General features: G+C 35.0%; 1 protein-coding gene across 1 annotated transcript in view; it reads left to right on the top strand.

Annotated features, from left to right (window-relative positions):
- LOC128227059 (teneurin-m-like) overlaps positions 1-15,821 on the top strand; it is a 104,880-nt gene that overhangs the window by 73,548 nt on the left and 15,511 nt on the right. Inside the window, 8 exon segments of the mRNA XM_052937255.1 lie at positions 1,245-1,434; positions 2,061-2,117; positions 6,087-6,310; positions 8,163-8,348; positions 10,216-10,481; positions 12,607-12,718; positions 14,346-14,447; positions 15,555-15,749. Of these exon segments, the coding sequence (XP_052793215.1) occupies positions 1,245-1,434; positions 2,061-2,117; positions 6,087-6,310; positions 8,163-8,348; positions 10,216-10,481; positions 12,607-12,718; positions 14,346-14,447; positions 15,555-15,749 (1,332 nt within the window).

Genomic DNA, 15,821 nt, shown 5'->3' with positions numbered 1-15,821 from the left:
TCAAATTAATTTCTAATGATTCCCAATGTTATAACAAATGTGCAGAATTCATTTATTTTCCATTGACAGAAAAACCAATTATTTAAACTGCCTGGCTCTTTTGAAGAAAAAAGAGGAGATATTGTCATTGCCTTAGCCTCAATTTATTGGTTTAAAAGCGCTCTTAATATGTTTAATTATTCTTTAATTAATTATACTACTGGTTTTTTGTTATATTTCTCAGCATTCATTCTCCATATGCATTATAATGAGTGTTTAAAAGAAGAGGACCATACAAAATCACACAGCAAAGTTGTTATGTCACATTTTGTATTTATATTGGAAAACAATTACCGTATACTGTTCCTCACAGTGAACAGTTTTACAATCAATCTGATCATTGATTATCAGGAATGAAATGAAATTATATTGATTTCAAATTAAAAAGACATTAAGAAAAGTGTGGTGGTTTCTCAGAAATTAGAATCAAAATGTCGGTAACATTCAAACATGGATGCTTCGAGCAAACATTATGATTTTCTAATTAAGATTGTAGAGCTTAATGAAGCTTTGCGCCGCTAGAGGGTTAGTGATCTATTTCCAACTATCACAATGCTTCTATGGGCCTGGTCCATTTTACTCTTTGGAACCTTTAATGTGTTTTTTCTGTCAGTTATCATATTTAATATCTGCCATTTAGAAAACATTGAGACTAAAAGATATATAGCAATGTCTATAATGTTCAATATGCTTGAAAATCTGTCCCCCTGAAGAATTTAAATGACTGTCTTGGGAGTGTAAATGTATTTTAGATGACGACACATTACAGAAATAATGGGCTGTTTTATATCTGATTGAACACATAATTAAATTTTCCACATTTGATGGACTATGATATGCCTGGAACTTAATATTGTCATATCAAATATGTTATATAAGGGAGGCAACCATTGTCATGGCTGAGATTTCTGTACTGGGCTATGGTTCTTGATTTTTTGTCATTGGGAATCACGATGTGCTCTAAATTGATTCATTTTAATTGCTTTTCTTCATTGAAATAGTAACATCATAATCAAATACAAACATTTTGATTAATTTTGAATGCATACAAATTTAATGTTCTTTGAACAAGCTGCTCAGCTTGGTCAGTCATGAAATTTTTCTTTTGAAAAAATATATATCTGATATATTAATTTTAGCCAGTAAAATAATCTACATTTTGTGATACAGAAGCACAATGCAAGAACCTCTCTCACTTTTTCCAGTTATGGGACCAGATGGCCAGCCCAAATTTCCACTCAACGTTCCGAGGTCGGGCTCCATCCCAATTAACCTGCTCGCCTGTGATCCCCAGAGTCCCAATGGTGGTGTTGTCCGACCCCTGGAACCAGCCACAATGCCCCGACAGTTCGCCGCAAACTCCGACCACCCAGTCACATTCACACGCAATGACAGGTACACTATTGTTTTTAGAGTCTTTGACAATGTGTTTGCTTTTAAAAATGAACCAAGCCATTTAGACAGCAGATAGTGCATGGCTGTGTAGTGGGCAGAAAGTACATTTATCATCATGTTTAGTATTAAGTTTACATAAAGATAGTTTATATTGGACGTTGGCACATACATGTGCATTTCGTAAGCACATTTGTTACTAGTTTTGCAATATACCGGGAAATACATTTGCCCTGATTTCTGATATATGTAACATGGCTAGACAAGTGATTAAGTCTTGTCTTGTTACCTAATTAATAAGATTACTATAATAAAAGCCAAGTTATAAAAAATCCAAGATATTGTAAGGGAGATGATAATGTCTAGAACTGCACATTTGTATTTAGAGGTTATTTCCCTTGGATGATTTTCAGCTGGTTGCTCTGTAAATTTGTAGCAATGGTAGATCTGAATGTTCTGAATTTGAAGACAAACTAACATGATAGAACTATTTTATACAACCATTATGCATTATTAACATTGTGTTCATATGTATAGTCTTCAGCACTGTTGGTACATTGTAGCTCTAGACAGCCTATGCATCTTGTAGGGTGTTGCACTATGTGTTGTTTTGTGTTTTGCATGTACAGAGTGCCAAATGGCGGCTGCAGTAATCAGAACCATGAGTACCAGGAGGCCTGGGACACGTAAGTACTCATCTCTTATCTCCTCCTCAGTACTGGAAACATGGTCTTGCTAGAAGAAGTGGGTTGGATCATAATTTTAAGATTTCCCCGGTATGATAATGTTTCAGCCTCGAAAATTCTGGCTTTAGTATTTAAGTTTTAAACATAGAGCATTGCTTTTTGACAGGCAGTGCTATACCTGCAGTAATTGAGCAGAATATTAAGTAACACAATGCCATTATAATTTTCACTCATATTTTTGTGAATTCTTCAGTTATATTCTGGTTCATTTGTTCTCCTCATGTGTCATTGCTTGAATTTTCATTGAGCAGCTAGGACTTCTGATCAGTGGGGAAAACTTGGAAGACAAAATAAGCAGGTTTAACATTCAGACTGCATTGTAAATTAAGATTTCAAATGTGTTGGTTTTTGCAATATTTTACTCAAAATTCAATGTTTCATGCATGTGTCATGCAAGGAGCCAAGATTCTTAAATTTCTTCCCTTTTATAACAGAGCATGAAAAATGGAATATTCGTCAATCCATTGGCTGTGTTTTTGTAGTGACAAAAAAGTTCTCCATTCCCATCATTTGTTAAGGATTTCAGAGTGTTATATGGGACACGGAAACGAGTATTTAGGCCATTTGATTTTTGAATAATGTCAAGGGTTAGGGTTGGTTTTGAATCCCCTCCATCATTTAAATAATGCGAAAACATTTCCCATATAACCTCCACCATGTCTAATATGCAAGGAAAATGTTATTTTCTGAAATTCTCGTGTCATACATGGTAGTGACTATACTTTTATAAATGTGGTCAATTTATATAGTGCAACAGTTACTAATTAATTGGATGTTTTTCATTGAAGCAATATGAGCTCATTGGGCATCAAGTTATGCTTAGTTTGCTAATTCACAAATCAACATGATTGCTGTGGTTGTCACGAGATCTGATCATAAACTGTAATGAAGTGGTGTTTGTAAATAATATCAGCCCTATTTCCCTGAACGTTACAGCTAGGCTGACATCAAGTGTCCTTATGTTTGGCGACTTTGTAATGAATGCTAAGAAGCTTCCCTGGCTACCTAGCAGTTTACTGAAGCCATGATGTACGATTGTTTTTTATGTTTCTGTAAATACTGATCTTTTGTTCATAAGCCTTTTCAGCTCTCTGCTTTACTAAGAAAAAAATGTTGAGTTTTTGTTCATTAAGTTTGCCTTGTTGTGTAAAAGCATGAAACTTGGCCATAAATAAAAAACTATACAGAATTCAAATGAAACTTGGATAACATGTTGCAGAGACAGTATGCACATGCATTGCACGCCCATAAATCTGACTGTAATTATTGTTGAGTTATGGCAGTCTTTAAATATTTGTTAAGATATGGGTGTCATCTTTGCAGCTATTTTTGGAGTCATGCAACATATTATCTTGCAGTGCTTTGCATGCTTTAACATGAATTCTGATTTCACCTATATAAACATGCCTGTCACTTGCTACTCATGATTAGTAGAACTTGCTATTATTACCCTATATGTCACAACACTGGCTGGACATTCCTGTCATCACTTGAACCGGACCGGGGAGTCTCTTAAAACCCATTAAAGGGCTTAGCAGGTTGACAGAAAAATTCATTATATCTCTACTCTGGCCACAATAATATGAGCTCATGGTGATATACCTTAATTGAAATCAATGGCCATACATTGTCCTTGATGGCGTGAAAGCATTTGATCAGCTTTTCAAACAATATTTCTAAACTTTCAATGAGATTATTTTTTTCTGAATGAGTTTTAACTGTGTCAGGTTTTTTTCAGTATCAATTTTGTAATAACTTACCATAACCATTGTTATAAATTAAGACTACCTAGAATTGTATATGTGGTAGACACCTTAGGTGAAGTTTTCATTCACCCTTATTCAAAAACCAGAATGTATTTTTGTTTTACCTGCGGCATGCGGGCTGGCAGTCAGGTGGTTGAGGGGGCAGGCGGGTGGCTTCCAGTATGTTGTCTGCTCAATAACTTTAGAAGTCTTTGTCCACTCATCACCAAATTTGGTCAGAATGTGTATTGGCATAATGTTTCGGACAATTTCGATAATCAGCCATATGGCTATAGTCACATTAAGAGTGATTGAGCTTTAATCATAGAAATAACATTAAATTGGTATTGTCTGATCAATAACTTAGGAAGCCTTTGTCCAATCATAACTAAATAAGGTCAAAATGCATATGGGAATAATATTCTTGACAAGTTTGTTATCCAGCCATAGCGCTTGAGTCACTCAAGAGTAATCACCCTTTAATTACATAAATTACCTAAAATCAGTCCTGTTTGATGAATTACTTCAGAAGCCTTTTTCTAATCATAACCAAATTTAATCAGAATGTGTATGGGCAGAATATCTTGGTCATGTTTGATAACCAGCAATATCACCTCAATCACTCCAGAGTTATGACCCTTGAATTGACAAAATCTGTCTTGACAGTGTTTCCTCTCTAAATTTGCCTCTTTGTACAACCACTTATCACCAAACTTGGTGTCATAAAATTAGGACATGCATATTTCGTGACAGTTGGTGCTTTTGTTTTGATACTCATACTTATTAAAGAAATTGTTATCCACAGGTGGATGGAAAATAAAAATATAATATAATCAATTTGGAAGGCAATCATTGTTGTGTATTTTGATTAAGTCAAACAATTATTAAAGACTTGTATTTAAACATTATTGAAATATATATAAAAAACATCGTCAGCCAAATTGGACGATCAAAATAATAAAAACGTTGTCATAGTGATACTGATTAACAGCGTTGTCGTTCACAAAGAGATGACTTTTTCAAGTGAGATCTTTCTCCCCAAGCTGAAAATATTTTATTTGAAAATTGACAGTAATTATATGTTGGATGCGGAATGGATCGGCTAAAGATGCAGATTATGACATCTTTTAAAAGTTAAATGTCTGAAGAAATCTTTTAACTAAATCCATGGGGAATAATGAAATGTGCGTTTTTCATACTTCTTTTTCCAGAATTAAAATCTTGAGCAGATTGTTAATTTCTGAAATCTTAATATGGGTAGCGCTATTAATTTAAGGTTTTTGTGTAAATGACACCGACTGGGCTGTTTGTTTGTTACAGGTTTAAAAAGACACAGACTGGGCTGTCTGTTACATTTATGAAAGTGTCCTAAGTATTGAATACGGTATTGAATATTTATGTTAATTGAATGATGATAGTGAACAGCTTTTAAACGGGTTGACATTAATTCTCAATTGAATTAACTCAGTATCCCCATTGATATCACTAATTATAAATATGTGAACGAGATGGTAAGATTGAGAACAATATTAGTGAAATAAAGCTAACAAAGTCTGTAAATGGTAAAAAATCAATCTTCAGAGTCGATACACGTATAGTGGTATACTGAGACTGGGGAACTTTCGTGGAGGTCTGTGATTACGACTGTCGTCTTCTCTGGAAACTCTGATACACTGCTTGCCGCTTTCCGAAGAAGGCGAAATTATTTTTTTTAGATTTCTTTGCTCTTTTCTGCGGTGTCATATTGAGCATTAAAGATTCGTTATTGCTAGGTTCTATGATGCAATCATATTGATGTGATTTCCTGCAATTTTATGGATGGTTGTAAAGATTAGTTTCACAATTTTATGATTTGCTTTCCGTGAATTCTTATGCATAAAGGATATGGTTGCTAGAAGGAAAATAAGCAAGTAAGAAAATAGCGTCCATCTTTGTTAAATCAAATTTCTTTTTACTAGTATTGAAATTTAAGATTTTATCTCTAAATAATATTTGATCTTATTTGTTGTATCGATTTTGCAAGAAAGCTCTCAATTTTAGGTATGATGTTGTTGTTTTTTTACATATGTTCCAATCCAGTTTGCCTCTCAAAGCATGTTGTAAAAATTGATGAAAATCGTAAAATATTTAAAAGATAAAAATATAATTTCATTCTGTTTTTCAGGCAAAATTTTGTGTACCCTCACCAGATTTCTGCGACCAGTCCAACTGTCCCCTTCTACCCAGCAGGCCAGATGACAACACAGGACTTTGGCTATTATGATAAATTCAAAAACACAAAACATGAATGGAAGAAGAAGATTCGCCAACGGTGTTCGTGGAAATGTTTCGCCATCATTGTGCTAGTTTTAATGCTTGTTTCCCTTGGTTTCATTGGATATTTGTTAAGTAAGTGGCGTAATTAAAATATATTATTTAATACTTATTTAATAGTTGTTGAAGCTTTAACATATAGAATTTAGATTTGTTAATTTTGTAACTTTACTTAGGAGAAAGTATTGTATCGTCTTTGATGCCCCTCTTCCAAAGTTGTATTTATAAGTTGCCGCAAATGGAATAAAAAAATACCTGAGATAATTATTTGGCATGAAATTTTGTTTGTGGTCCTGCACCAAGTTTATATTAAGTATTTGCTAGATGTCCTGTAGAGCTATGAAATACAGGTGGTCAATCTAGAGCTATCATTGCCTTCTAGTTTTATTTTTTTTCTGAGAATTGTGCTTTTGAAAAAACGATCACAGGATGCCAGTGTTCTGCAGCCAATTGTATAAAGCCTTAATAAGTTGTCCACGGGTTATTTTTTGGCTAGTTTGCACATTTGAATTATAGAAGATATAGCAATTATTGGATTAATATTGACCAATCAATAAACGCTTCGTGTTACTTTAACAAAACCAAAGAGTTTTCCAGTTTTATACAATCGGCGGCTGGATCTTGATTAATTAGATTTGTAAATATATTAACAATACAGTAAAAATTCTAAACATGAGGGAGCAATGGGATCTAGTGAAGGCAAAATTTGACAGAAAGAAATGAATATAAGGAAGCTCTGTGTTTTGTTAAAGCTGTCTTGAGGCTATGTATTCTGAATATACATGGAAATTCTTGGGGAAACTAATTCATTTTAGCACTAAATCCTTTGTCTTTAGAGGAAAGCAGATAAGTATTGGGCAATAATAAAATTCATTCCCTCATAAAACAGCTCTGGGTTGCTGGTGATTTTGCAGAATCAGGTTCGGAATATAGGTTAGCAATCAAAAAATATATTTGTGATAAAAGCCACATTTGTGATAAAAGCCGCATTTGTGATTAAAGCCACATATTTGATGAAAGCTACATTGTGATCAAAGCTATATTTGTGATAAAGTCTTGCTGGGATAAGTGGTGGCAGCACCCCAAAACTAAATACAAGATAACTGGAAAAAAAATCATGACAATCACATTAAACTTTATACTCGTGTTACTTATAACAAAATGTATATTCATGTTTGTAGAGAGGCCAGTAACACTGGCGTATAATACTTAATCAGTTATATTCCTTAATTACATGAGGAAGACATCATGCATCCCCTAAAGTAACAATTAGCTACTAAACCCTATTTTATTCTATTTCTTTATTTAAACATTCCATCTTCTCTGAACACAGCAATGTTGATCACTGCATGGTGTTTCAACTTCTTTCATAGTGCAAATTTGCATTAAAATAACCCTTTTTGTAAGAAATGTGTATTAAAGACATACATGATTTTATGCAAATTTCAGTGAAAACTAAGAAATTGATGTGCTTTTCACAATATCTGCATTTCACGAGACCAGTCATTTGAGTTTTTTTCCCGAAAACAAATTTGAATCTTATGCACTGCAATTACATTTTGGAATTGGGTTTTAAATTGGATGTTAAGAACTAGAATCGTTTAAATGTGTATCAGCTGCTGTCTGTCATACAAAATAGGAAACTCGTATAATACCATAGCTTTCGTTAAAATATGTTGCAATTCGTAAATGGCTCCTTTGGGATCTAAGAAATTTGGACATTTTGGTGGTAAAGTTGTAATTTTTTTGGCATTACTCAATTACATAATAATAGCATGCGGGTAATCTTAAGATCTGGCGCTTAACAATGCCAGAGTGAGCCATTAATGAAAGCTCTGCATGCGGGTAATTTTGAACTCAGGTCGCATAATTATAGTACTTTTCTTCCACTGTTTATACTGAGTGTGACATCTTCATTTTGTTCCAGAAACAAGATTCGACCGAGATGCAGTTGAAGTTAAAGACGTTCAGGGTCCAAACAATTCGGGCGGACTCGGTAATTCAAGCACATCATGTTCGTCTGTGTGTCTGTCCTGCATCAATGACAGTGAAATGTCGGCTGCTAGTCTAGATGTGCTCTGTGCTAGTTATCCTGAAGTAGTGCATGCTTCAGGTGAGTGGGGTATGAATACAATGTGTTCTGCCTCACAAAAAGTAGTGCTTTTTTTCGTTGCAGTCAATAATTTTATACCTTTTGAGAAAAAAGTCAACATATTGTATTACCCTTGGGCGTGGGCAGTTTACTTCAAAAACTGTAACCTTGGGCCGTAATTCAAAACTATAAAGATATTGACAGGCAATATGGGCGCCCATATTTGCAATGATAATAGGCATATTACTGACAAACCACATACCCCTTGCTATGAATGTCTCCAGTTACACACCTTGACCAACTGTGAAAAACAGACAAGCATGGACATCCACTCACGATACACTTTTTTTTTTAAACAGACGAGCATGAGTCAAGTTACCGCATGTTTTTTCTTAATTTTTTTGTTTCTGTCTTCTTTCCTTAGATCCTCATATTTTCTTGCAAAGCATGTTGAGTGTTCAATGTCATAGATTAGTTCTTGTATCAATATCGTTCCATCAATTCTGTTGCAGTTGTCTTTTGAAGTACTATGAATGCTTTTATCTTGTACATTTAATGCTATTTAATACATTGATTATGAGGAGTATTTTCTGAACAAGCCAATAAAACATTCATAAATCAATCATGGTTTAACAATCATCTCTCACATAAATGTTCAAAGGTAGTTGACCAATTTGTATTTAAGAGGAGAAATACACTAAACAGAAGTCTTTTCAATAACTTTCAGTCATTAGCGATTAGGATGTTCCTCTCCGGCCTACAAAAGCAAGCCTTTTAATCCTGTAAATTGATACAAAACTCAGGAGATATTGAATACCCCGTGAACATTTACAGTGCTTCTCTATGGAAGACAAATTAATTAAAAAAGCTTTCACTTTATAAGAGCTTAGAGATTATCAGTGTCCCCCCCTCAAAAATGTTTAGTTATTGGATTACTTTAAGGTCTGGCTAATGCCATACAACTGTGGCCAATCATTACTTATTGGATAGAAATGTCTTGTGCTGGTGAAAAAAGTCCACAGCTAGCTCTTGACCAGCTATCCCATAATGCAATTTTGTTACTTTTGTGTCGTTGACAGACATTCACCATAAAAATTAATTACACTTGGCTCTGAAACAAACAGCTAGTTCTCCTTTTTTAGGCATTTCTATTCTGTGTCGGTTCCCGACAAAGGCGTTATACATGTTGCAATCTATATAGGTTTTGGTCCTGAATGACAATAGTTCCTGTACAATGGAATTGGGTTTCAGTTACTTTGGAAATGAGTTTGTGTTTTACAGTCCGTCAGAGAGGGAGAGAAAGAAGCTTTCAACCAGCCAGTAATCTAGTTACAGCCAAATTTGATCTACACAAATCTATTCCCTGATCAGTAAATAAGGCTAGATATGTCAAGTTTCCCAAGGAAAACTGTATCATAATTATGATGTATTTGATGATTGTTCTCCAAGTAATCATTTGTAGATTTTTCCCTGGCCCGTTATTTTCTGTCAGCAGTAAAAATAACTGTCAGCACTCATCATATCTTGCGTCACTCACCGGCCCTTGCTGTGGCTCGGGGTTTTGTCCATTGCATGTTAAGCAGCTAGCTCTTAATTATGTGTTTGCTTCAATATACTGCTTATGACAAAATACATGTCCAGATGGCAGTGTAACCTCTTCAAAGATGGGTTTATAGTGGGTTCATAACTGATTGATTCTGATGTCAAAAATACAGAATATACTATTCAATAAAAAATAATGTAGATTGGAATTTATATGCATTTGTCTTCATTAAGTTACTCCTCAAGAAATTTTGTACAAAGACAAATATGTAGAACCAAAGAGATTTTTTTTTTTTAATAAGTATAAGCTTTTTGTTCAAGCATTCATTTACCTTCCATCTCCCAGGTAGTACAATTTCCCCGGTGGACTTGCCAGTGGCGATGTACCAGGTAGGGGAGCGAACAACACAGACGATTCCACCCCATGCATTCTGGCAATCACGCTTCGCCCAGGACGAGGATCGCTTTGTCAAGTTTAACCTCACGCTCCCAGCAGATGGCGTACTTGGCGTGTACGGCAGACGTGGTATGGCACCCTCGGTCGCACAGTTTGACTTCTTTGAGGTCATTGATGGACGATCGATGTCAGCAAGAACAAAACGAGCAGTTAAGGTATGTCTTGTCACTCTTACATGAAAGCCTATCAGAAGTTGCAAATATCTTAATTTTTATTTGTCGCCATGTAAATAAACGCTATGACAATGGAATGAATCATTTCGTCCTTGCAAAACAGTTCAATAATTGTCATCCTAGCATTATGTAATGGAGAGGTTGAGAGCTCTTTCTGAAAAGCCCAGGGCAAATACCTAATAAAGTGATACTTTGCGCTAACTATCTCTGAATTTGGTAGCTATAAATATTTGCATAATTATCTGCAGAGATGGGAGAAAATTGTAGTGTTTGAAACACTGTGAAGATTTATAACTCCGTCTCTCAGTGTATATCAGTATTTATGTAGAGTCGAACTCAAGCTGTTTTCCTTTATATTTCTTGAACAACAGAAAAGAAAAATCGATGTTTTCATACTGTTTCCTGAAAATGCCATGAATTTATACACACCATTATTTGCCTTAAATGTTCCTTGTATCCCATTACAGAATGTTTTTTGAGTAAAACATGAACTTTTTGGTGGATGATTAGCCCCTGTGGATTTATAATTAGCCATACTGTCTATTCCTTAACGGTCTAAACAAAATTCATTTGGGGGAGATATTTAAGAAAGAAAAATGGCTCAATAATTACATCTCGCATGTAATGTCGTGTTCAATTTGGTGCGCTGAAAGTCGACACACGACATCAGGGATTGTAGGATGGACATGATGCAACTATTTTTTTTCTGATTTTAGTTCTATGTATGTTGAAATTAGCTTCATCATCTGTTTCATGTATTGTAAAATTGCCTTTTTTGCATTGTTGTAAAAGAAAGGTATTGGACCAAACAAATACAAATAATATTGAATAGAAGCCACAAACAAATTAATACTACAGTCCGGTTTTCGAAGGAGGCCTGTCCCTTTCATTGCAATATTAATTTGTCACATTTGCAAGCTGGCCACATGCGGTAGGCAAGTTGTAATCTTTTTGCCGGAATTAGATCATGAAGCTTATGAATATTTTGTTTGGTAATGATGGGAGTAAATCATCGCACAGGCCAGAATTATGATGGATGTCTGAACAGACTGGTCTGGGAGGGTTTACAATAACTTGTGGTTTTTGTTGAATACAGAATTGAGCAACGTTGTCTAATTTAGTGGCGCCATCTTATTCTGGTTACTTGTGGATTTAGGTTTCATATTTGTGAGAAGATCGCGTTCAGAGTAAGTGTAACACTTTTTCCCTGCATTGTGTTGGTGTGTTGGGCTGAAAGCTACATAGAAAACGCGACCATAAAACGCACATGTCCATCAAACTGACCCTGTAAGGAGTTATAATACTTGCAACAATGAAGCAACTGCTTAAATTTCTATGAAATCAATAGGTTAATCAATTTAATCCATTGAACTTGCAGTTTATTCACTTAAACTGTTCCTTTGGTGATGCATCATGATAAATGCCCTTTTATAACTGTCTCGGGTTGTAAGAAATGCAAATTTTATCCTTGAAAGAGACTGAAGCGACAAAAGAGCAATATTCCTTAATTTTGTATTTATTTATTCTGTCAAATGTAATATATTCCCCATTTACAGAAAGAAACATATGCTGGGTTTGATAGCACATGCACATCAGCTTGAAAAGCTTGCATACTTAAACTTCATTACTTCCCAAACAAAGACACGGTTCTACCTGCTGAGAAATTCTGTCTGGCACTTTAATAGAACTTATTCACAGGAGGTGTTGTTTGTGTTGCAATTTGTTTGCAGTTTATTGCAATTTATGGAGGACTTTAGATAGGGTTGATAAATTTATTTGCATTAAGGAGGAAAAGCTATTTGAGAGAATCGTATTGATGCCAAGCTGCACTGTAATGATTGATTAAAGGCTTCAGTTAAGGAGGATTGTTTTAATGCATTACTCTGAATTTTTTTTCCGAAGATAAGATTTGATTCTTATGAATTTCATTTGTTGTAAGTTTTTGTTTTCAAGCAGCAGACTTTTATAAGTAAATGTAGTTCAAAGTATTGTTTTCTCTTCAAAAATATCTGCGATGCCATAAAGTGGATGTGGTGAGGTGTTTCGCTATCTTTAACATGACCCTACCTTCGAACCTAGTATGATTCTATTTCCTGCTATATTTCAGGGTACACTGGACACGGCCTTGACCAAGTTTCTGGAGGCAGGCGTGTGGTTCGTGGCCCTGTACAACGACCAGGACAGACCACAGACTGTAGTCTTCAACTCACAGTTCTACAGTAAGTCACGCAAATTTCACCCTTAAGAGAGACTGAAACTATAGATAAATGCTCTTTTATAACTGTCTCAGGTTATAAGTCATGCAAATTTTATCCTTGAAAGAGAATGAAGCGACATTTAAATGCCCTTTATAACTTTCTCAGGCTGTAAGTGACGCAAATTTTATCCTTCAAAAAGAGTGAAGCTATAGATAAATGCCGTTTTATAACTGTCTCAGGTTATAAGTCATGCAAATTTCATCCTTCAAAAAGAGTGAAGCGGCATTTAAATGCCTTAAATAGCTGTCTCCGGTTGCTCGTTAGCTTACTGGAAATTATTAGGCTTTTTTACTGGAACATTTATTATAATAATATAGATCTCAATTATGGATGCAAAATGTTATTTCACATAATAGTTTATAAACAAAATGAAGGTTTTCAAGGAAAAGCTTGTTTCACATATTTGATAGCAACACTTGAATCCTGTCGTTTCATATACAATGCATCTAATTGGTTATGAAATAGGCCAGGTTTTTCAAAAACATACCTCATGTTGTTTCTACCTTCCAGACACTTATGTGACTCAAACTGTGTTCTTCCATTCTATGGAACAAGTTGGACATTAACATTTAGCTTTATGTGCATGTTTGTGCATACAAATGTGCAAGATAGGCATCAATATATTGTCTGCTTTTAGATCGAATGTATGACTTTGCTGTGACATTCACATCCAAATATGGGTGGTTTATTTCGATTTTCAAATTTCACCGATTGTTAATTTTTCCTCAATATTGTAATTTAACTTCTGATAGAAGTCTGTAAATATGCAACATGATCAGTTAATGGTTCATTTTTCCTCAATATTGTAATTTAACTTTTGATAGAAGTCGGTTAGTATGCAATATAATCAGTTAATGGTCTACGTTGATGAATGTGGAAGGATGTACCAGTATGTTATGTACAGAGCTTAGTTACTTAATACTTGTCGTGGAATTTCTAGAGACAGACTGTCAACTCCCCAGATAGATGGTAATGCCACAGTAATAGTATTATATTCAGTGTAATTCAGACAGATGTAAAGTTCATATTGTCTGGTACTCAGACTTTAAGTGTGGAAACTGTCAGGCATGAAGACCTAGATGCCTGTGTTGTAATGCCACATAACCTTTATCATATAGAGTAGAAAAGGCAGATGTTCATCGGAATAGACTGTCTTATCAGTAAAAGACAAACTATTTGTGTTACTTTGAAGTGGTCAAAATTAGCAAAAGCCCGCAAGCCCGGCACTGGTAAAATGTCTTTCGGGCTTGATCAAATTCTGAATTTTATATAGCAGGGTTTGTTACAAAATTTGATGCCAAGCATTAGTATAAGCGTTCGGGCTTGTTCATCCAAAAGTCTAATTTCGATGACTGACTTGGTTTTCATTTGACTATTCTAGAACAACCTCATTCTTTATTTATTAGCCTAAATTACTTCCATAGCTTCTTTAAGTGGCAAGACGCAAACATACTGTGTCTTGATAAAAAATCTGACCATGTGTTTGATTCTTTCTCAGATATTTGGAAACATTGAAGTATCAACATTGTTATCATCCACGTGCGGATATAATGATGATGAAGGTAATCATGATGTGTTTTCATTTCAGAGCCGGAGACAGGTTGTCCTGGAGACTGTCATGGACATGGGGACTGTATTGACGGACAGTGTGTGTGTTACCGTGGTTACATGGGATGGGACTGCCTACAGAGTATGTTAATAGGACTTCTGTTGAATTATTGTTTGAAGATGACCTATTTTTTCAATATGGTGCTGCAGAAAATTACTGAAGTTAGAAAGAATTTAATAGTCAGCTAACACTGCCTGTGTTGAGTCTTAACTTGTCTTTCAAGTTTTTCAAACGAGAGACCTGAGTGCTGGTCGTCGCCTTTGTGTCATCATCATTGGACGCTGCACTATATAGACTGCTACACTATCATTAACTGCTGCACTATCATTGACTTTGAAACCATTTGATATTATAACATAACATTCAGTCACCAATTCACAATGCGAAAATGCATACATATATGGTATGTTTATCAAGGCCCATAACTCTGACGGAAATACTTGTTGAGTAACCGGTACATCCATGGATTAATAGAAGAATACGGAAATGTTATGGCACCCTTTGACGGTGCTCGTATAAATATTTCTTGAAATGCTACTGTTACAGCAATATCCTGCAATCGTTAGTCAGACCTCAGGAGTTTTCCCACTTTTGCATCCATAATTATCTGGAACTGCTCTGATTGAAATTTTTACAGCAGTTAGCGGACACATCATACCATAATTCAGAGCTGCTACAGGCTTGTGTTTGATTTGATGGCCTAAAAACTCACATTGTTACTGTCATAGGGACATGAAATATGAGACTTTGATGGAAATTTTTAGATTTTTTTCCTAGTTGAAATTGGCAGAATTTTGCATAACAGATTTTTATTTCTTCAAAAACATGAAATATGCATTGTTTTTTGCAGAAATATTTCTTCGGAATGTGACATATTAATTAAGTTTAATGTATTATGCCATTTTTACAATCTTATTTTTTTCTTTAGAAATAACATCTTAGTAATTTTTAACAATTTTTGTTGTCATAAAAAATAAGGGATATGAATGTCAATCTTTGAACGTGATTCATTGTTTTTTTAACAAGAAAGTGTTGATGATTCAAATATTTAGTTTTTTCTTGAAACACATTATTAGAAGACTTTGAGTAAAGGCTTTGTTTAAGAATGCAATGGCAATAGTATTTATGTATTTGAAAATAATTTTTGTATTCTCAAGTCAATAAAAAGTTGCTTACATATTTCTTCAGGTTCGTGCCCGGTGTTATGCAGTGGTAACGGGAACTACATTCGTGGTCAGTGCCAATGTTTTGATGGATGGAAGGGTCGCGAGTGTGACCTACGTGCAGACGAGTGCCTTGTGCCCAACTGTAATGGGAACGGGCGCTGTGTCAACGGCCAATGTATCTGCCACCCAGGGTTCCAGGGAGTCGACTGTGGAGAAGGTAGGGCGTGGGCTTTTGTGGAATCACTGTGCACTGTAGCGTGAAGTGTCGTCTTGTTTTGTAGGGTAGTGT

Source organism: Mya arenaria, chromosome 3, assembly GCF_026914265.1.
Source record: "Mya arenaria isolate MELC-2E11 chromosome 3, ASM2691426v1".
NCBI lineage: Eukaryota > Metazoa > Mollusca > Bivalvia > Myida > Myidae > Mya > Mya arenaria.
This window is presented reverse-complemented; position numbering and strand designations above follow the sequence as displayed.